A 24,185-nucleotide genomic window follows, 5' to 3' on the forward strand; every position below is an offset into this window, starting at 1 on the left:
TTCCTAGTCTGGGTCCAGCAATCACTCACACCCTTGTAGCTACTGTCCATTGTTCTAGTTTCTTTCAGGCATCTCTTTGGGGTGGAGAGGCTATCTTCTGAGCCCGCTCAAGACAAAATGGAGGGGTTTCCAGGGGGTTTATATTGTTTTTCTCTTGTGGGTGGAAACCCCTCTCCAAGATGGAGTTTTGCAATCACCTGTTCAAGTCACACATCTATGAATGATTCAGCTTTTTGCAGGCCGATGCCATTTTTTACATGTTAGTTTGAACGTTCCCAGGAAAGCTCAGATGTGGATTGGCATCTCCCATAGGTCATTGTTAGTTAAATACTCCCAATTACTTGAATAACCCCTTCACACCATGTTGACCAAATCTGTCCTATGTGTTTCCTACAGCAAACACTTTAAATACAAGCACAGAGCCAACGTCCATAACTGCAGACATAAAAATGATACATGCATGCGAATAGGATGAATATATTCAGTAGATCATAACCTTTGCAAAGATGTGTTACATGGCATATGTAGCGTAAAAATATTCAAGTTATATCATATTTACACTCATAAGCATATTTCCATAAAGCATTATGGGGTGCAATGTCATATACACAGACTCTGGGATGCAGTCTTATAACTTCTATTTTTCTTTAACATTCTATACTATTTTCTTTTATACTATGTTTTGAAAGATATATATATATATATATATATATATGAGTTTATTGTGCTTTGTATAGAATGTAGATATGAGTCTGCAATTACAAACTGTGTAAACAGACTGCAAACAGTAAGTTATACCTCTAGAAACTATTTAGTCAAAAAAGAAAAAAAAAATCAGAGTTATCAAAGTACAGGACAAGTCTCCTGTGTATAAGATACTGGCTTGATCCAAAGATAATACTTATTTCAAGAAGACAAACCATATAAAAAATTTGTGTTTTAGGAAGAGACCTGATTGTGGGCTAGGAAATGTAGGGTGAGTTTTCAAAGTAATAAATATAAGTAAGCCCATACAAAGAAGTCTAGAAATATCATAATTAAAATGAATTTTTATAATTACTCTAAAAACTTATTCAGAAAAAGCCTCTAGGATAAATATGTGTCATTGGAAGTGTTTTAAACCTTTTGTTTATTTCTTAAATGTTGAAATGGCAAACACCTTTCTGAAATGCATACTTGAAAATATGTTAATTAAATGTGAAGCTCCTAATACCTTTGCTATGTAAATAGTGAAATTCTTCAAGTACAAATATAGCAAGATCATTTGATGTCATAACTGGTTACTAATATAAGAAGCCATTTAAGTAAAGAAATATGTATATTAATTGGGAAACTAGTTACCTGGCAATCCTTTAGCAATCCCTCATCAAACTTGTGAAGACAAGAACCACCTCTCCAAAAACTGGTAAAAAGAAAAGACAATACCGTCTCTGATAACACTTTAAGAATTTAATTTTAAAAGACTACTTTGAGAACTGACCTTAACAGAGAGAACAGGAGCGTTTGGACTCATTTGAAACAGAATTTCAACTCCAATTAAACTCTCATGGAACTAAAGGAATATTTCAGAAAATTGGCTGAATAAAAAGGAGTTAAAACTAACTTTAAAAGTCATTTGATGCTTTTCTGACACAAGAAGAACAAAGGCGAGTTAAAACATGTTGCATATTCATTATTCAGACTGCTCATTCAGGAGACGAAGGTGCCACCCAAGCCAACTCTAAAGTCATGAAGTAGTGAAAGAAGGACAGCAACCAACTTTAAATCTACATAAGACAAACAACAGGTGTGTTTTCCTAATTTCATGGAAGTAGGAAGGAAAGAGTATAAAAAACTCTTCAGAAGTGAGCACCCCCGTACACACACCTCCTGCTACCCTGCTTCAGCAAGAACTCTACAACTCACCTCCATAAGCAAGCTGACCCAGACAGACAAGAAAAACAGAAAAGACTCAAGAAACCATCTCAAGGAATAGCTTCCCAACACTTCAGCATGGATTGATGAGAGGAAGTTAACTAAGACACTTGCCAAGAGACTAGATTTAAAACTCTTGTAATGATTTTATTGGAATATGAAATTGCTATTGTAACTTAAAATACTAATAGTTAATCTGTCACTTAAAATACTAACAGTTGCTTGTTAATCACCAAGTGATTAGAGCAATGGTTCTCAACCAGAGGTACACAGAGGTTTTCCAAGCAGGACATCAACTCATCTAGATATTTGCCTAGTTTTACAACAGGCTACATAAAAAGCACTAGCGAACTCAGTACAAACTAAAATTTCATACAATGACTTGTTTATATTTCTCTATACATGATACACTGAAATGTAAATGCAGTATTTATATTCCAACTGATTTATTTTATAATTATATGGTAAAAATGAGAAATTAAGCAATGTTTCGGTCATAATGTGCTGTAACACTTTTGTATTTTTATGTATGATTTTGTAAGCAAGTAGTTTTTAAGTGAGGTGAAACTTGGGGTACACAAGACAAATCAGACTCCTGAAAGGGGTACAGTAGTCTGGAAAGGTGGAGAGCCATTGGATTAGACCATGTATTCCTGGAGACGACACAGGGTAAACAACGGTAAACAGAGAAATAGTGGGATTTAATTGGATTTAAGATTCTTAATATTTGTAACTGGCCTGTCTCTAAGACAGCTCCTCATATGGCTTCTTCTAAGTAACCGACTTAAAATATTTCCTTCAATTTCATAGGATTTAGTTAAAATTACTTTTTATTATTATTAACTAGACAGGACCCAACAGCCCTTAAATTCTTTTACCCAATCATAAACAGCCTTTAAGTATCTAATTGGACACTAAAACTGGAGTCATAATAATTTTGGGAAACAATACACTTTGATCTTAATTTACCAAAGGGAAAGCATTCCTCAGAGGTGTTCACTCTGTGGGGCATAATCTCTGTTAAAAGCTCTCCACAGAGAAACATACAGAAGAGATTGTAATGGAAGTAACCAGCTTAACAATTATGTTCTGTTATTCGTGTTGTTTAATGTCCTTTTTTCCTTCCTTTAATAATAAAATAACACTGGCTAATAATTGTGATGATTTTGCTTGTTCTTAATCATGGTGTCCCCTAAAAAACGTTAAAGAACCCCTGTGACTAAAGCAGTGGGAGCCACACCCCGGAGTTGGCAGCAAGAGAAACAATTAGTAACAGCTGGTCTACCATTTCTTGGTTCTGTAAAACAAATATTTTTAGTAATTTTTAAAATAAAATTCCTTGGTGTCCACCAATTAAAATAAATAAAATTCCTTTCTACCACACAGGAGGGACCCACACCTACTAAGGCTAAACAGGCACACCTGGGCCCATAGGGAAGTTCAGGGCGTGGTGAGACTCCTAAGGCTTGCAGTAGGAAAGGTGCGGGAAGCCCAACTAACCTTATAAGACTAACAATACATGGAGGCTAGGGGCCTCCCGCTGAGCCTTCTCTAGAGCTTGTGGGAGCTGAGGGTTAGGGAGGCCCCTGAAAAAAAGACTTGAGTGGGGATGGAGGGCTGCTAGTTTCCTTGTGGTCTCACAAGCCTCCAAAGGCCTATAGAGATTAAGGCCTTATGATGCACTCCAGCCAGTTGGGAAACTTACCCTGGTAGAGACTTCTCCTAGGTACCTCCTAGGGATTGCAGAGTCTTAGAATGTGTGCATTAATAAGGCTTCCCAATTGCAGACATCAGGAAGGAAGGAATGCCCCTTTCTACGCACTCTCCCCTCCACCATCCCAAGTTAGGACTTCAAAAAAATAAGGAAATTCCGACATAAAATACTTCATCAAGGTGAAGTTAAGGTTTCTGTCCTTGGTTGGCATGCTTATTATCTTTCAGATATATTAGAATCACACAAGAAATTAGAAGTCTAAGGAATTCAGTTAACAACATTTTAAAGTATGGAAGTCAAGATAGCCAAATTGCCATGGTTTTGCCCCAGAAGAAACCACTGAATGTCTGAGAGGATTCACTTATAGAGGCAGAACTAAATATGCATTTTTTGTTATTCTAGGTTTGCTATCTGTTAACTTAGAGAACTATAACAATCTACAAATATTAGAAGAGCACTAAGATGAGGAGAAAATTGTTTAAGGTGGTGCATGATGGTAAAACTGGGAGCAATGGCATGAAACTGAGGGAAAAAAAATTTCACAAGCTAGCAGGAAAATGTTTGTACTAAACTCTGTTGGACTGTGAAATAGTCTGTCAGTGGATGTGGAAGATGGCCTGGCACTGGAGTATTTTGAAATGGACAGAATTTTGCCTAATACAGTCAAAGTCCTCTCATATCCCTAATTTTTATGATTTCGCATGGAGAACAATTTTTGACTGTTACTACAGGGACCATTTTTCATCTATTTCAAGAGGAGAGAAACCTTTATTTTTTTTCTCTTGGTGCTGGCATAGAGAAATTTGAAGGAACAGTCTGAGCATCACACAAGTGGTATGTTTTATGTTTTGAAGAGCTTCATTTAATGATGGTGCAAGAAAAGCTGCTATTAAATCTGGTCAAGGAAAGGTAAAACACTTGTAATGAAATTCAAAACTCTCAAAAAACTTTATTTTGTCATTTTAACGTCTGCATAAGCATGATGCAGATCTGAATTAAACTGAATGCTATGTGACAAGCTACAGAGGAAATCAGGCAAATCCAGAGTCTACCCTTAGGAAACATTGCAAGGCCTTCCTCTTTGAGAAGCTGCCCACCTAGATTATCACTACAAAAGGTTTTTCCCCCGCCCTGCTCTCCGGCTGGTAATAGCTCATCTTAAGTGATCACTCTCCTTACAGTGTGTATGATAACACCGATTTTTTCATGTTCTGTGTGTATATAAATCTCCTCACTGTATTTTCCACTGAATGCATCCGATAAAGTGAGCTGTAGCTCACGAAAGCTTATGCTCAAATAAATTGGTCAGTCTCTAAGGTGCCACTAGTACTCCTTTTCTTTTTGCGAATACAGACTAACCCGGCTGCTACTCTGAAACCTTTCAGCCATATGTGTCACACTCAATTCAAACACTCCTTTTATTCCTAAACTCCTAGCAGCTGCCCTCCCCAAAGGAAAACCCTACTCCAAGCAGAGTTTTGACCCTGTGAAAGGAGAGGTATCAAAGACTCATGAAGTTCAACAGGGACTTCCTATTGCTAATGATTAGGCATGGAAGGTGCTCAGATACAACAGTGATGGGTGACAGCATAAAATTCTAAAATAGATTAGATTAGATAAGATAAATTTAATAATCTGGAGCCTCACATCCACAATAACATTAAGAGAAGAAAATAGTCATTTTTTCTATCAGGCTTTTCAGCTTTGACTGAGTTCTGTCAGTTATTTTCTTGGCTTGCTTTGACTGGCTGCTGCTTCCTGGAAAGTTGGAGTTGTAAGTATGTGTACTGTATTTGAATGGATGTCTGGATGTTTCAAACCTACAGCTGGAGTTTGAGCTTTGGGAACATACTGGAATATTTAGGTTTGCTCTTGTGTAGGTCCTTTTTACAGTATTTCACGGGAGAATTGTGGACGACTTTCCCCAATCTTATATGCCAATGCATCTTCATTGTTGGGTTATTGTACCAAAGTGAGAGCTGTTTCAACAGCTGATTCAGGTTTATCGTAATTTTTCTTTTCATATTATATTTACTTTCAAATAATAAAAAAGAAACAAGTTGGTTCACAAATTAAGTGAGAGGAATAGTAAAGACATTAGTGTTTAAAGTCCACCTCTCCCACCTTGACATAGTACTGCTACAATTATTATCCAATTTCTCCTACAGAGACACCGGGTAAAATTTCAGTAGCTATTCTAACTTTCAGTAACCCCTTCCACTGAAGCATGATGCCAGTTGACTTGACCCTCCCTATGCCAATGGTAAAGTATACTCTGAATGCAGCACTGCCTTTCAATCAATTCATGTTCAGCTGCTGTATTACTGAAATGAGTGTCAGCTACAGAAACTTTAGGATGGTTTTGATGGTAGGGTTACTACAAAAGTGCTGCTGAAACCCCAGCTTGCAACTCACTCATAGAAGAGGCTGGAGGAAAATGCTGCTGATACATTGGGGCAAAGGAAACTTGTGCTTGTTAAGTATCATTAAAAGCTATACCCACATACACATTGAAGATAGCAGGTCACATTTCCAAACTGTTTTGTGGAAGGTTCGCCAAGCAACTCCCAGTGACTTGTATGTGCATAATGTGGCTGTAACACCAAGCAGGGATTTGGGAATTTATTACAGTATTTTCAGAGGCAGCTTCCATTCAAAGTAACACAGAATTACAGCCCTCATTCAGGAAATCACTTAAGCACATTCTTGACTCCATCCCTATCCAGGAAAAACATGTAAGCATGTGCTTCAGTGCTGTTTTGAACAGAGATGATTTTCTGAATATCCAGAGCTCAATAAAAATGTTCCATTATTGATATAAATTTATGGTAATGACAGGATTTTGCCACAGCAGCTGAAATTTTATTATGATTTTAAATTGCCTTTTACCGTTGAACACAATTTTGGTTATTTAACATCTCTTCTCCTCTGCTAATGACCAAACCCTCCTACAGAGCGAAAATTATATATTGTGAAAGGGTTGGGCCAGATGGCTACAGGAGAGTAATAGAAGGCAGATATATTAGCCCCAGGTTAAGTAGGTCCCTTTTCCCTGGGTAAGGTAACAGGGAAGGTTCCAGAACAATCAGGAATCTTCTGGAGACAATTAAGACAGACAGGCTGATTAGAACACCTGCAGCCAATCAAGAAGCTGGTAGAATCAATTAAGGCAGGCCAATCAGGGCACCTGGGTTTAAAAAGGAGCTCACTTCAGTTTGTGGTGTGCGTGTGAGGAGCTGGGAGCAAAAGGTACTAGGAGCTGAGAGTGAGAACGCGGACTGTTGGAGGACTGAGGAGTACAAGCATTATCAGACACCAAGAGGAAGGCCTGAGGGTGAGAATAAAGAAGGGTGAGAGGAGGCCATGGGGAAGTAGCCCAGGGAGTTGTAGCTGTCGCACAGCTGTTCCAGGAGGCACTCTAGACAGCTGCATTCCACAGGGCCCTGGGCTGGAACCGGAGTAGAGGGCGGGCCCGGGTTCCCCCCAAACCTCCCAACTTCTGGTCAGACACAGGAGGAGTTGACCTGGACTGTGGGTTCACGAAAACGGCCAAACTGAGGGCTGCCGTGAAGCTCCAAGGTGAGCAAATCCGCCAAGCGTGAGACCCACCAAGGTAGAGGAGGAACTTTGTCACTATATATATATATTAATATTACCTGAAAATGCACTTTTTGGTCAATGTGAGGCACACTAAACTGTTTCAGGAAGCGTTCGTCTTCACTCCAGAACAGGCGAATGTCAGGGATATCATAGAGAATCATGGCCAGCCTCTCTAATCCCAGGCCAAATGCCCAGCCAATTTTCTCCTCAGCACCAGCTGCAATAAACAAAGATAAAAATCCAAGGGCTTAAGTGTGGCACATGAAAAATTGCTAATACAATGCCCCTCTCTTTCCCAAGGAAGATGCTAAAGAAGCATGAAAGGAAAAAAGTCTGCAAGTAATTGTCAGATGATGGAGCTAAAGGCTGATCCTCATCCCATCAAAGTCAGTGGCAAATGTGATCGAGGAAGCATGACCAAGTTCAAAAGTAAGCAAGGCTAGTGACCAGGAAGCCTTGCTCACATGGCTCTCTGGCTGCAGTTAGACTTTGAAGACACAATTAGCAGCACTGTATATTGCCTTCCTTTACATTACTTCTCTATTGTGCTTATAGGTTAAACACTTAACATTTTATTCAATTATGCTGTATAACACATACAAAAATCAGTTTACAATCCAAAGCATTTTAGTTGGGCTGATAGGCCAGGCCAGTGCACAGTGAACACTGTCACTAGCATTTGGGAGGATCGAAACTGTCCCTTTCAAGGTGACAGTAAGATCAATTCAGACCACCAACTGTATGCATACTTTGCAGAACAAACAGGTTTAGGACGCTGCTAGTGTTAATAACAACACCTCTACCCAGACAGCTCTCAGATCAGCAGAGGCTTTTACACCTGGAGAAAGCTGTTACTCCCAGATAAGCAAGGTTCTATTACTGTAGCAGTTAAATAATAATTAATAATTCTTTGTACTTATATAGCACTCTGTATGTGAGGATCTCACAGATCTTTACAGATGTTCATGACACAAGACCCCTGTCAAGAAGGTGAATATTCTTATCTTCATTATTTACAGTAGCGTAAATTGAGGCACAAAGATATTAGAGTAATTTTTTTAAAAAACGGAGCCTAAAGTTAGACTCCAAAATCCACATATAGACAGCTGCCTGATTTTCAACCGTGCTAAGTTCCCAACAGCTCCCAGTGAAGGTCAGCCTTGTAAACAATCAAGCAATTGCCTAAATGTGTATTTAAGCTTCTGTTTTTGAAAACCTTGACCTAAGAAATGTGCCCCAGTTCACAGAGGAAGCTGGTCATAGAATTCTGTTTCCTGATTTCTATCTTTGTTACCATCCATGGAAGAAAACTCCAGCAGGGAGCCCATGGGAGCCCTCTTGTAATTAGGGTAATTGCTACCGCCTAGAGATGCACTGTCCCCATTAGTGCAGAAGAGGAACATCACAGAGTCCTAGATTTTTGAGGGCAGACATAACAAGAATTAGAAAAGAAGCATAGTCATTGTTTTGATTTATTTAATTAACCTGAATCTCCTTATGTTACTTAGAATACTGAGTCCCTCAGCAGGATTCCTGTGCGCTTTATTTAACAACTGGCTCACATTGCACTTTCCAGACAATTGCAGTGCGAGGTTAATCCACTTTATAAAGAATAATCCATAGCAGGGATAGTCAATAGGCAGACCGTGGGCCAAATCTGGACCGCCAGACACTTTTGAACGGATCGCAACATCTTTTTATTTACTTATTACCTTTATTATTGGGTTTTTTATTATTTTCTCTGGAGGCAATAACTTGACAAAGAAATCAGGACCTTGGCAAAAAATAATTGATTACCCCTGATCCATAGAGTCAGAACTGTAAATACCCTGCACTATCCTTCTTAGGGTACAGAGTGAAGTACACATTCAGGTTTTTTGAAAGCAGACAAGATAAGAAGCAGTCTCTGCATATACGTCACACTAAAAAGGGTGTATTTTGCAAGTTTGGTTACCCCAATTTTTAGATCATATAAAGGACAGACACAAAAAGACACAAATGTCACCAAATGACTTTGTTTTTTTAAACTCATACTGAAAAAATAAAGGAAACTGAAAGCAAAGGCTGCTGCTAAGTCATTTGGAAGCCACTACAGACGACTATGTTAATTACGAAGACACAATAGCGACTCCATAAAGTTGCACTGGGCTTTGTGCTTAGCTTCTCTGCTTTGAACATGATAATGTGCCCTCCTCAAATTTAAAACACTTATTCTTTTAGTATAGAATGAATTTTTGGAGAATTTTCATGTAAGACTGTTGATTAGTTTAAAAGGTATAAGTATTTAAAAACTGAGAAATTTGTATAATCTACTCTCTCAGCATATGGACGCTCCAGAATCCAAGCGTTCATTTAAAAATAATTATGTTTGTAGTCCTTACAGATGTGAAGAAAAGATGAACCAAAAGCAAATCAGTGTTACAGTGTGGTCTTCCTGAACTGTATCCCTTTGCTGTCTTGTCACTTGCCTCCTTAGATGATAAACTTTTTAGGTCAGGGATCACAGGTAGAATCCCAGCCATACTCAAGTCAATGACAAAACTCCCACTGACTTCAAAAAGGCCAGGATTTTACACCATATCATTGTACAGTGCCTAGCACAACAGGGCCCTGATTTACTCTCAGAGCACTACTTAATACATAATAAAAACAGAAATAGACTGCCTGAGGCAATAGCTCTGGAAGGTATGAACTGCCACTGCTTGTCTCAATAGAGGAGATAACTCTGAAACCTAAAGACGCCAATTTAAATGCCAACAATGTTAACTATTTCACTAACCAATCCATGCAACAAACCTCGATGCCAACTCTGCCCACATATCTACACCAGCGACACCATCACAGGACCTAATCAGATCAGCCACACCATTACCGGTTCATTCACCTGCACGTCTACCAATGTAATATATGCCATCATGTGCCAGCAATGCCCCTCTGCTGTGTACATCGGCCAAACTGGACAGTCCCTACTTAAAAGGATAAATGGACACAAATCAGATATTAGGAATGGCAATATACAAAAACCTGAAGGAGAACACTTCAATCTCCCTGGAGACAAAATAGCAGATTTAAAGGTAGCCATCCTGCAGCAAAAAAACTTCAGGACCAGACTTCAAAGAGAAACTGCTGAGCTTCAGTTCATTTGCAAATTTGATACCATCAGCTCAGAATTAAACAAAGACTGTGAATGGCTAGCCAACTACAAAAGCAGTTTCTCCTCCCTTGGTGTTCACACCTCAACTGCTAGAAGAGGGCCTCATCCTCCCTGATTGAACTAATCTCGTTATCCCTTGCCTGATCCTTGCTTGCATATTTATACCTGCCTCTGGAAATTTCCACTACATACCTCTGATGAAGTGGTATTCACCCACGAAAGCTTATGCTCCAATATGTCTGTTAGTCTATAAGGTGCCACAGGACTCTTTGCTGCTTTTACAGATCCAGACTAAGACGGATATTTCGCTACTGCTCATTTGAGCAGACAGAACAAACAAAGGTGACAAATTAATCTGATGACAAATGGAACTGATGACTGTGTATGTTTTTTGATAAGTAAAATTTTAGCAGAAGAAGGTCTTGATCTAGACTGTTTTTAAATATTACTAATGTGCATATTTTGAGTTATGAACAATTTAATAACAACCATTTCTGTTTATTCTGCAAAGTTTAACGTAATATTATTTGACAAATTAATTTACTGTAAAAATAAAGTGTATTTCATGTCAGTTATTTATTTTTTAGATGGAGTGGGTGCCACTGCATATTTCTGCAGTATGTGCATATGGTAGCCAACTGAGAAAGCATTCTTCATCCAAGCAACTACCTTGCAAGCTCAGCACTTCAGTGGCTGACCTATCCATAAGTACCTGCTCCAAGAACTTATCTTTCAGGTCTCCTGAACACTAGGAAGCCCACAGGAAGGAAACTGCTCTCCTGAAGACTTTCTGAATTTTAGGAGGCATACGTAACAAGGTTCTCCTCAGCTGGCTACCCTACTTGAACTTGTCAAATCCCTATGGCACCCTCAGAACACACCCCTCCTGCTGTGTCCCTTCCCTGCTGTCTTGTTTTCTATTTGTAAATTATAAGGCCCCTAGGCAGCAAAACATTAAGCATGTGCTTAACATTAAGCATATGAATAGTCCCAGTGCAGTCACAGGGACTAGAGCATATTCTTAAATGCTTGCTGAACGGGATTTCTAAGGTGCTTAAAGTACATACTTAAGTGCTTGAATCAGGGTCAAAGCATATATATTTTTAAACACACATATTTCATGAAAGTACAAAAGTTATCACTACAGAATTTATAGATATAAAATGTACATGAATAAAAATTAAACACCTATACTAACAAGAAATTAACTGCTTGGGGCAAGTGGGCAAGAGAAAGTGATGAGGGAGCTGGAAGTGACTGCCACAGACTTAAAGCTGGGATGGAGACAAGCTGAGGGCTCACGAGTGAATCTGGTCAGGCAGCAGGTTTAAGGGAACTGGGGAAGCAATCATAGCGTCTCTGTTTAAAATGTCACAAGCCAATGGAGATAGCTTTCTCCACCTGGCTCTCAAAGCTTTCAGGCTGCCAGGCTCTTGATGCTTCATGTGGAAAGATCTGACCACTCAGCAGTGGAGCATCATTGAAAGTTTCTTTGCCCCATACACACAGTTTTAAAGCAGCCCTTCTCTCCGGCCCCAGGGTCAGTCTCCCATCCTGGGTCCTCAGTCCTCATAGATAAATACATTATATATATTAAAGGAAAAATCCCCCCCACAACTACTCAAACGCCACCAAGAAATTCTCCATTACAAATCTTTGTTAATATAGAATGAAGATTACTCAAATGTATTTCAAACACAAACGTGGACACAAACACCAAAGAAATCATAAGTTAAGGAAAAATACATGACTAATAGAACACGATTCTCCAGACATTAGCCCACTACCATCACACTGTTCAGCCACTCTAACACTCTCTACTCACTCAATGTCTGTACCAAACAACTACAGATAATTCAATGTTCTTTGGGATGAACTAGAAGGTGCTATACTCTAGCTAAGAGACATATCCTGACCTGCCAAAGCCGAGGGGTAAAGCTACTGAATCCTTTATTACAGCTATGGATAGAGATATACATTTTTCTAAGGAAACAAAGAGCTTTAAAGCCATGGGCGAGATAAGGACTTTTCTACCACTTAAGATTTTTAAGCTCTACTTTGTAACTTAATTTTAGGATCAGGTTAACATTCTCTCATATGCATCTCAATCATGCTTACTTTTATACCTATACTGCCTTTTATTATACAGTTTCCCCATTACTTCTGTAAAATTGCCAGTAAGGAATTAGTTTATTCAAGACAACTAAACTGAGTCTTGGAACTATGAGAAGGGGCAGTTACTAAGAGGTGAGAGAAACTAAACCAGTGGTTTGCATCTTGCAGCCAAATCAGCACAGAGCTCCAGCCCCTCAGGGCCATACATGTAGTATCGGGTGCGGCCCACATTGGTAAAAAGGTTAAGAACCACTGAACCAAACTCTGATCTTAAGGTTGAAGCAGTACCAGGAGTGGAAAAACAGATTGGGTACAGTGTGTGCTGTAAATCAATGAATCCAAATCTGGCAGACTAAGGATTGGAGTGAGATGATAAAGACCTCTCTCCTCCCCCCGCTTTAAAGATTGTTATTGACTGTTAGCTTGATCACCTTTACTGACTGAAACTGCAGGTAGAGATGTGGACTCTCAAGTAGCCAGGACCCAACTATTATGACTTAAATTCCACTCAGAAACTAATCTACAGCCAGACAATACTACAGAACACAGGTGTAATGTAATGAGCTCTCTGCATGAAACATTGCTTAACGTGTAGCCCCATGTCACAGTACTCTAATCTTGAGGTGAGAAATGCAAGGTAGGAATTAGAAAGAAAAGGATGCACTCTTCTTGCCTAGCATAGATGAGGAAAAACAGTCTTGGCTACAGCTATTACCTAGTAGCAGATGAAGATCTAATAAAACCTCCAAATTGTGAACTATGAGTGATAATTCACAAACACACTTCCTCAATCAACAGGGCTGATATACTTCTCTGCCATTTCTCCTGGTTGCATCCCTGAATGTATAAGCATTATTCCAGTCTTATGTGCATTGACCCTCTGCCCGTCATCCTCATTCAAGCTCCAATTTCAGCCAAAGGCTCAGGGCCTGATTCTTCATTGTGTTTCTTTTGAATAGTGGGTGTAAAATCAAATCAAATGATAGAATCTTGCACTCTATTTACCCTGGTATAAGGGACTACACAGGGGTCAGGCACTGAAGAACTGCGCCAACTGGGGTAGATCAGATGGAGACACAGCGTTAAGGAGAATAAAAACTGTTAAAGTGATTCTTCTCAAATTCCTCTTTAATTTAAAGAAAGAGCTCTCCTCTCCAGGCTGAAATCTTGCATGCATGCTGATATGTATTTCTACAGCTGAGTTAGAAACACCTCAGACAAAGACCTGAGTCCATATTTTACATGTTAATAAGCACTGGTTTTAAAATGATTTCTGAAAACCAGAGTTACACAGTGTTTGGCTAGTCAGTATGGACTAAGATCCATATTCTAAATAAGGGCCACAGTGATCAGACAAAGTATGTTTAACCCATGTTAGAAAGAAATCGTTTTTAATCTAGTGTTCAAAAAAATGGTTTTCTGGTATGGGTAAAACTCCATTATGGTTTGGGGACAAAGGGTCCTATAAAGGAAATGCCAACACAGCAAAAGTCGCCAGTCTAATATAGATGTGTCTAGGAACAGGGTTAGAAAAGCATTCCATAATGAGGTCAGATGAACAGAATGTTAATCAACTGATGCTGAAAACATATTAAAGTTCTGCTGAACTGATCTCTTCATCTGAAACAAGAATCAGAACTATTTATATTATCTTTAATCTTCCTGATATCTGCTGGGAGAGCACTACAGCAGTGCATAGACAATCCAGGAAGTTTTTGGAAAATGTAGGGGACAATTTCCTGGTGCAAGTGCTAGAGGAGCCAACTAGGGGGGGAGTTTTTCTTGACCTGCTGCTCACAAACCGGGAAGAATTAGTGGGTGAAGCAAAAGTGGATGGGAATCTGGGAGGCAATGACCATGAGTTGGTTGAGTTCAGGATCCTGACATTGGGAAGAAAGGTAAGCAGCAGAATACGGACCCTGGACTTCAGGAAAGCAGACTTCAACTCCCTCAGGGAACTGATGGGTAGGATCCCCTGGGGGAATAACATGAAGGGGAAAGGAGTCCAGGAGAGCTGGCTGTATTTCAAGGAATCCCTATTGAGGTTTCAGGGACAAACCATCCCGATGTGTTGAAAGAATAGTAAATATGGCAGGCGACCAGCTTGGCTTAATGGTGAAATCCTTGCGGACCTTAAACATAAAAAAGAAACTTACAAGAAGTGGAAGATTGGACAAATGACCAGGGAAGAGTATAAAAATATTGCTCGGGCATGTAGGAATGAAATCAGGAGGGCCAAATCACACCTGGAGCTGCAGCTAGCAAGAGATGTTAAGAGTAACAAGAAGGGTTTCTTCAGGTATGTTGGCAAGAAGAAGAAAGCCAAGGAAAGTGTGGGCCCCTTACTGAATGAGGGAGGCAACCTAGTGACAGAGGATGTGGAAAAAGCTAATGTACTCAATGCTTTTTTTACCTCTGTCTTCACGAACAAGGTCAGCTCCCAGACTGCTGCGCTGGGCATCACAGCATGGGGAGTAGGTGGCCAGCCTGCTGTGGAGAAAGAGGTGGTTAGGGACTATTTAGAAAAGCTGGACGTGCACAAGTCCATGGGGCTGGACGCGTTGCATCCGAGAGTGCTAAAGGAATTGGTGGCTGTGATTGCAGAGCCATTGGCCATTACCTTTGAAAATTTGTGGCGAACGGGGGAAGTCCCGGATGACTGGAAAAAGGCTAATGTAGTGCCAATCTTTTAAAAAGGGAAGAAGGAGGATCCTGGGAACTACAGGCCAGTCAACCTCACCTCAGTCCCCGGAAAAATCATGGAGCAGGTCCTCAAGGAATCAATCCTGAAGCACTTACACGAGAGGAAAGTGTCATGCCTGACTAATCTAATCGCCTTCTATGATGAGATTACTGGTTCTCTGGATGAAGGGAAAGCAGTGGATGTATTGTTTCTTGACTTTAGCAAAGCTTTTGACACGGTCTCCCACAGTATTCTTGTCAGCAAGTTAAAGAAGTATGGGCTGGATGAATGCACTATAAGGTGGGTAGAAAGTTGGCTAGATTGTCGGGCTCAACGGGTAGTGATCAATGGCTCCATGTCTAGTTGGCAGCCGGTGTCAAGTGGAGTGCCCCAAGGGTCAGTCCTGGGGCCGGTTTTGTTCAATATCTTCATAAATGATCTGGAGGATGGTGTGGCTTGCACTCTCAGTAAATTTGTGGATGATACTAAACTGGGAGGAGTGGTAGATACGCTGGAGGGCAGGGATAGGATATAGAGGGACCTAGACAAATTGGAGGATTGGGCCAAAAGAAATCTGATGAGGTTCAATAAGGATAAGTGCAGGGTCCTGCACTTAGGATGGAAGAACCCAATGCACAGCTACAGACTAGGGACCGAATGGCTAGGCAGCAATTCTGCGGAAAAGGACCTAGGGGTGACAGTGGACGAGAAGCTGGATATGAGTCAGCAGTGTGCCCTTGTTGCCAAGAAGGCCAATGGCATTTTGGGATATATAAGTAGGGGCATAGCGAGCAGATCGAGGGACGTGATCGTCCCCCTGTGTTCGACATTGGTGAGGCCTCATCTGGAGTACTGTGTCCAGTTTTGGGCCCCACACTACAAGAAGGATGTAGATAAATTGGAGAGAGTCCAGCGAAGGGCAACAAAAATTATTAGGGGTCTGGAACACATGTCTTATGAGGAGAGGCTGAGGGAACTGGGATTGTTTAGTCTGCAGAAGAGAAGAATGAGGGGGGATTTGATAGCTGCTTTCAACTACCTGAGAGGTGGTTCCAGAGAGGATGGTTCTAGACTATTCTCAGTGGTAGAAGAGGACAGGACAAGGAGTAATGGTCTCAAGTTGCAGTGGGGGAGGTTTAGGTTGGATATTAGGAAAAACTTTTTCACTAGGAGGGTGGTGAAACACTGGAATGCGTTACCTAGGGAGGTGGTAGAATCTCCTTCCTTAGAAGTTTTTAAGGTCAGGCTTGACAAAGCCCTGGCCGGGATGATTTAATTGGGGATTGGTCCTGCTTTGAGCACGGGGTTGGACTAGATGACCTCCTGAGGTCCCTTCCAACCCTGATATTCTATGATTCTATGATCTTCTATCTCCTTTAAATTGATACGTCAGGCTCCTGAGTGCAATCTAGTTTACATTACCTCCTTAAACAAGGATGTATCTTTCAGACTCTGCATGCTACATAAGCCACGCTTCAGGAACTCCAGAAGAGAAGTAAACATTCAATTACACCTACCTATGAGAGGAAAAAAATCTGGGGTTCTTTTTAAACTCACATTTGGAATAATTTTCTAATAACTGCTTTGAGAACATAGCTTTGTCTCCTGGGTCAGACTGATCTGTTCTGTTTGCTTCACTTGAAAACTCAGTAAAAGAACTTTAAAGCCTTTAACTGAGTTTTTAATATTTATGTTTATTTTTGTCCATAATCAAAATAGCCTTGAACACACTAAATGGAGAGCCTATTTAAGAATAACTCCCAAGGGAAACAATCACTCCTATTAACTATCTTCTAATAAGTAATTAACACATATTATACTTACTTGTCAATATTTCACTGGGCTAAATAGCCAAGTGGGAAAGGGTCCTGCTTCTATATGCGTTTTTGGGCAGGAAGAAATAGATAACTAGAACAGAAAAGGAGAGAAGAGGTAATGGCAAAAGGAGAGAGATGGGGAAAAGATGGCAGGAATGGGAAGAAGAGAAAATTCCTTTCTCCCTTCCACCTGATCATCTCTCCTTTTTATCCCCCTTCACTTCTTTACCTTTTCCTTTCCCATGTCTTGATTTCTCCCTTCCCAAACCTCTCATCTTTTCCATCTTCCACATTCCTAAACTGAATCCACTTCCTCCCTTTTTTCCCCAAACCACCTTCTCTAAAGTCCAAGGATGAAACCCTGCCTCATTGAAGTCAGTGGCAAAACTCTCACTGACTTCAATAAGGACCAGGATTCTACCAAAATCTCAGAAACTTTTCTAACTTATATAAATGAACACCGCCATAAACTAAACTTTCTCAAACTCCATCATCTGTATAAAGTTTCAACTCAGTTCTCACGTGCAATTCAAGATATTGGTTTTGAACCCAAAGCCCTTCATGGTCTATGTCCCAGCTACTTTAGAAATTGCCTCTCTCTTTGCATTTTACGCTAAAGTTATGAACAGCTAAGATGCTCAAATTTTAAGGCCTTAGAGTTGAATGTCTGGGGGTTGGACATCCCCAGTGGATGACATGGGGGAAGCAAATTCCACTCATCTGACAAAACCCAAAGTTGCTAACCTTCCGAGCATATTGCCCATCTACTTCCCCAGATTTTGCCGAAGGGGTTGGATGTTGCTTTATTTCAGCATGTGTATGTTGAGTGCCTGTTGCATTGCTAACATTTTGTCAACACTGGAGAGACTGAGAGGTACTGTAGTGTTCAGAAATTCAATTATAAACCTAATTTATCAGGGGTATAAACTACAGCTGGACAAATTCACTCCCAACAAGTTTATTGCCCAGATGCAAGTTTCTTGGCAAAATTTCACCCTCATTAATTCTGGCTGTTCTCTGTTTTACTAGGGTGGTCTTTTCTAGATTTTCTCAAAGAGAAACAGATACCACGCAATGGCTGAGTCCAAAAGAACATCACATTTTGATTCAATTACCTGCTAGTATTTTATCCTTAAATTAGGTGTGGGATGTCAAAGTAGCTAACAGACTGAAAAGTAACACTTTATACACACACCACTTCACCGAATATTATTTTGCATGTGATTGAGATTTTCTTTAAAAATGAAATAATTAAAAAAAAAATCTGTAAAACAGATTATATATGATAAGTGCAAATTTTGTTCAATATATTTGGAGGCAACTTGGTATATGGGTTAGAGCAGGGGACTGGATGTTGCAAGCTACTGATGATTATCAGGTTTCTGGGGCAGGTATCGTCTTGTGGTTCTATATTTGTACAACGCCTAGCATAGTGGAATTGTGGTCCATGATTGGAACTCCTAGTCACCACTGTAATAAAATAAACAATAATAATAAACTCCAGGCTCCATACACAACTCTGCTACAAACTCATTGTTGGTCTTTGGAAAGTCATGATCAGCCTGTGCATCACTTTCCCCACTCTGTAAAATAATGCACATATTTATAAAGGGCTTTGTGATCCTTGGACAAAAGGCCCGACATATATGCAAAATATTATTAACATCTTCCTGCCACTACTTGTATACTTCTCTCAAAAGTTAAGAAAAGCCAGAATTAAGGCTGCCTATGCAATATTAATTAAGCTTCCTTGTGTCTATGAATTATGATATAGTATTTAACTACATGATCACATACTATCTTTTCCACAGGACTCCTGTGCTCGGGCTGGGGGCAGCACGTGGAGCCCCATGGCCCCCCTGCCTAGGAGCTGGCTGCTTCCAGGGCACAGCACTGTGCCAGCCAGCACAGGTAGGGACTAGCCTGCCTTAGTGCCGCAGCATCGCCGACCGGACTTTTAACGGCCCAGTTGGCAGTGCTGACCGAAGCCGCCAAGGTCCCTTTTCAACCGGGTGTTCCGGTCGAAAACCGGACACCTGGTCACCCTATAACAAACTTACTACCACTCTGTGTAGTTGCAGCCTGCGACTGCCCTGGGCTGCTTTGTTTCTGCCTCCAGTAGGGAGAGCATCACAGGAAATCCAAAGACTGCATAAGGAGTGTACAGAAAGTGTGGCATCTCTACATTTCCTGGAGGATTTACTTTGTCGCACAGTAATCTGAAAAACTGTGTACCAAAGCACAGTTCCATATGAACCCTGCCTCATTCTATTTAGTGTACATATCATGCAGGATGGCTTGTTTTGTTGTTCAGAAAATAGCAATGCAAGATACATTTTATCTATTTTCTTCAAAACAAAAGAATCCCCAGAAAATTCCATAAAAAAGAGATTAAAAGAATGTAAAAGTTGCAACGTGAAGCTATCAAAATTCTGGAAATGTCAAATTTAATGTTACTTGAACAATCTTACGTCTGCTACCTCGTTCATATGTATTGCAATAAAACTTTGTTTGATATAATTTTTTGTGTGTAATATAAATCAAACATTATTAAGGTTGAAAAGTGAAACTCTCAAAAGTTAAGAAATGCCAGAATTAAGGCTGCCTATGCAATATTAATTAAGCTTCCTTGTGTCTATGCATTCTTTGTGTCTATGTCTATGCATTATGATATAGTATTTAACTACATGATCACATACTATCTTTTCCACAGGACTCCTGCTTCATCCACTGCACAGGACAGATGGTGCTCACTTAATGAGCTGAGTCATTCATAAATATTAATTAATTTATTTCTTCAACACCCTTGTGCGATGAGGAGATATTATCATCCCCATTTACAGATGGGGAACTGAGGCACAGACATATTAAGGTCAAAAGTATCCACTAATTTGGGGTTCCCAATTTGAGATGCCTAGGGCCTGACTTTTCAGAGTATTAAGCACTATATATCACTTAATGTGTTCAAAGTGCAGCTTCCACTGACTTCAGCTGCAGCTGAATTTCTGCAAATCAGATTCCCAAGTTTCAAGTCAGGCACCCAGATAATGAGGAACACACAATTAGTGATATACCCAGTGATATACCCAGAATCACACAGGAACTCTGTAGCACAGACAAGAATGGAATCCAGTTCTCCAGGGCAGCATTCAAATGCTTTAACCATGAGACCTTCTGTTCCTGCAATCTCCTACTTCATTCATTACACACTTTTCAAATTCTGCAACAAATGAGTATGTGTGAACTGTGAATTTTCAAACGCTTATAAACTGGCCAAATTTGTGTGGAATTTCACAGGGATGTGTGTAAAAGGCACCTCGCTGATTCTGAGGCCACAACTCTCCCCTCTTGCCGTCAAATTTCAAGTCCCTGCTCCAAAGCATCAGGGAGCTAGGGCTTTTCAAAGAAAAGGTCACCAGAATTTTTTTTTATCATGGGAAAAACAATATATTTTTTTCCCTCTATCATCACCATTGGAAACACCTGAAGCATTTCAGGTGAAAATTTCCAGAAAAATTCAGCCTGAGGCAAACATGCAGCGCAGAAAATTTCAGCTCAAATAGTTAAAGTTTAGTCAAGTTATAAGCAATTGAAAGCACTATCTTATAATGGGAAATGTTGGGCAGATTTAATAATAGACGGTGCTACCAGCCCTGCCTGTACTGACCACAAAAGGCAACATTTTAATATCCATACTCATGTTGCATTGTACCTTATTCCATAAGCGCAGTCTCTTCGGGGAGAAAGATACCATTCAATGTGAGTAAGGGTATCAGAATCTGGTCCTTACTATTTTTCCCCAGAATACCTGCCTCACTCAGTAAACAGGATGGATGGTGAATGAGACAGGATGAACAGTAAAGAAGAAGATGGACTGTGTCTAGTGACTGAGGCAAAACTTGGCCCATACACCGGGCACCTGATAAAAACCTAGCGAAGTCAATAGAAAAGCTTGGATTGACTTCCATGGGCTTTGAATAAGTTCCTAGACAAATGGACTAATGAAAAGCTGCCTTATTCACGGAGCAATGTCTATCCTATGCACTGAATGAGGCAAGGGTCCTGTGGAAAAAACAGTATGTGACCATGTATGCAATCAAAGAGTACATCCTAATGCATACACACAAGGGGGTTAATTAAGGTTGTACAAGCAGCTCGAAATTTGGCATTTAGTGACTTTTGAGTACTTCACTTTGGAACCTTAACTACTTTTTAATAAGAGTTTTTTAATGGAAAAACTCTCAATGTATGTACAATGTAAGTGAAAGGTCAAGGCTTTCCTTATTGGCTATTTCAATTCACTGCTAAAATATTTAAATAAATTAACAGGCAAGTCAATCCAGCTTTTGTTCTTTGTGAGGAAAGAATATATTAATAAAATCTCTTGTTCAGTAGAAAAAAATTGCATTTTAGCATCCTTACCAAAAAGATTACTTTCTCAAAATAAGTTACTAGTTCTCTGTTTCTTTCTACATGGTTGGTAATTAATTTGCTGCTGTTGTGCATAGAACTTAATTTAGAGTAAATAATGCCACTGTCACTTAAATACTTGAATGACAAAAAAAGTCAAATTCTGTAATTCCTATGTAATGACAATTAATGAAATGCTATTTTCCACTAGGAATTATTTTAAGCGTTAAATAAAGGAGTTATTGTTCCTTTTAAGATTTACTCTCATCATCAAACTGCATCTCTCTTATTATCTGAAATATAATTAGAAGAAGACTTTAAAAAACATCCAGACAATTCTTAATTACATCTTCTTTTCCATTCTTGTTTGAGAGTTGACAACAATCACTACAGAAACTCACAACGAAGTAGGACTGAGTGGACTTGTAGGCTCTAAAGTTTTACACTGCACTCAAAAATAAAAGTTATTTTTTGTACATAATTCTACATTTGTAAATTCAACTTTTATGATAAAGAGATTGCACTATGGTACCTGTATTAGGTGAATTGAAAAATACTATTTATTTTGTTTTTTATAGTGTAAATATTGGACACTTTGTATTCTGTGTTGTAATTGAAATAAAAATATTTGAAAATGTAGAAAATATAAAAAACTATTTAAATAAATGCTATTCTATTATTAACAGTGCGATTAATCACACAATCGCGACAGATTTTTTTTAATTGCGCAATTAATCACAATTAATTTTTTAATTGCTTGACAGCCTTGCAAATTAGGCTATTACTAGTTTTTTTCTTTGTTACATACAGAGGTAGCAACATTATAGAAACATTTAATGAATCTAGCCTCACTGTTGCGATATAGACATTATTATTACCCTGATTTTGCAGATGGTGAAATGGAGGCACACAAGTAATTTGCCCAAAGTCAAAAGCATATCAGTCCAAGAGTTAGGAATATATCCCAGAACTCCTGACTCCCAGACTGATGTTTTAACTGCTAGACCACACTTTTACAAAAGTCTAGGTTTATGAAAGTTAACACAAGATTTAACTTTTATATTCCCCGAACAATGTTTACTGCACATATACCCTAACAGCACAACAGCATTAACAGTGTTGAGAAATGCTACACAAAGCATGTCACATATGTAATGTGATCCAACTATGAAAACCTTTTTAATTTCCGGAATTATGGTATTAAAATTTTAAGCCATTATGTTGCATTAATACACTCTTTGCATAAAACTGTAATTATATAGTTTCAAATTACTTCATCTAATGAAGTTATTTGTAAGTAATTTGCTGCAACAAACTGTGAGAATAAAAGAATTAAGAACTCAGAATGGGTATTCCCAATTCCTTAAAGTTAATTTTTGTCAAAATACACTGTGGGTGTTTCAAACAAGCATAGCTATCCATAACTCTCTACAACTAGACATATATGAATAACGTCCACAATTACCTCAGATAAGAAATATGTATAAGGGATGTAAACTCTCCTCATGCTTTACGGTTTGAAGAAGCTTCCCCTACGAGCAGATTATTCCATACTTTTTGTGACAAAGTTCCTCCTCTACCTTGGTGGGTCCTGCGCTTATTGGCGGATTTTGCTCGCCTCAGAGATTCACAGTAGCCCTCAGTTTGGCCACTTTCGTGGCTCACATCTGCCATTCACTCCGATAACTCATCACTGGCCAGCATGGGGAAAAGGAAGGAGAACAATTCCCACAGTCTCTGCTGGTCCACCTAGTGGGTCGGGGGACAGGCCAGGGACCTTCCCCTCTGGTGGGACCCACAGTCCAAGTCAACTCTTCCTGTATCCAATAGGGAGTTGGGGGGTTGGGGGGAACCCGGGCCAGCCCTCTACTCCGGGTTCCAGCCCAGGGCCCTGTGGATCACAGCTGTCTATAGTGTTTTGTGTAACACCTGTGTGACAGCTACAACTCCCTGGGCTACTTCCCCATGGCCTCCTCCCAACACCTTCTGTATCCTCACCACAGGACCTTCCTCCTGATGCCAGATAGCATTTGTACTCCTCAGTCCTCCAGCCGCATGCCCTCTCTCTCTCTCAGCATCTTGCGTGCATCTCACTAACTGGAGTGAGAGTCAAGGTGTCCTGATTAGCCTTAATTAATTCTAGCAGCTTCCCAATTGGCTACAAGTGTTCTAATCAGCCTGCCTGCCTTAATCAGTTCTAGAAAGTTCCTTAGTGTTCTGGAATAGTCCCTGTTATTTTACCCAGGGAAAAGGGACCTGCTTAACCTGGAACTAATGGATCTACTTTCAACACTCTTTTGTAGCTATCTGGCCTGACCTTGTCACATTGTCTATTATGGGGTTTCTTACACTTTCCACTGAAGCACCTGTTACTGGCTATTATTGGACAGAACAATGCACCAAGCGGACCACTGGTATAATCCAGTACAGAAATTGCTATGTTCCTCTCAATTTATTTTCCATAAACATGCTTTTCAGTTTACATATTTCTAAGGATGCAAATATAATCAAATCAATAGAGTTACACATTTGACTTGGTATTCATGTATTATTAACCCAACAAAGTCTTCACCATCCTCTCAATTTTCTCTCCAGGTCCTATGATATGTTGCATACCAATGGCTCGGTGGCAATACATGCAATTATGATAAGAGAGTTCCTCAGTTATCAAGCATGTCTTTTACCTTTGTTTCCTGTTTTGTATGAACATCTTAAAATATCCATCATCAAAACAAAACTAGATAAATAAAGTTACATCTGTGCAATTATCCCACACAG

The 24,185-nt window shown here is 39.7% G+C and overlaps 1 protein-coding gene across 11 annotated transcripts in view; it reads right to left on the reverse strand.

The window, feature by feature from the left end:
* Window positions 1–24,185, reverse strand: part of FARS2 (phenylalanyl-tRNA synthetase 2, mitochondrial) — a 430,241-nt gene that overhangs the window by 213,481 nt on the left and 192,575 nt on the right. For all 11 annotated transcript variants that reach the window (XR_012157338.1, XR_012157339.1, XR_012157340.1 and 8 more), the window contains one exon: window positions 7,285–7,445. Coding sequence is in view for 8 of the 11 variants with exons in the window: in XM_073332131.1 (XP_073188232.1) it covers window positions 7,285–7,445 (161 nt within the window). In the remaining 3 variants the exon portion in view is untranslated. The remainder of the gene's footprint in view (window positions 1–7,284; window positions 7,446–24,185) is intronic.

Source organism: Lepidochelys kempii, chromosome 2 (genome assembly GCF_965140265.1).
Source record: "Lepidochelys kempii isolate rLepKem1 chromosome 2, rLepKem1.hap2, whole genome shotgun sequence".
Lineage (NCBI taxonomy): Eukaryota > Metazoa > Chordata > Testudines > Cheloniidae > Lepidochelys > Lepidochelys kempii.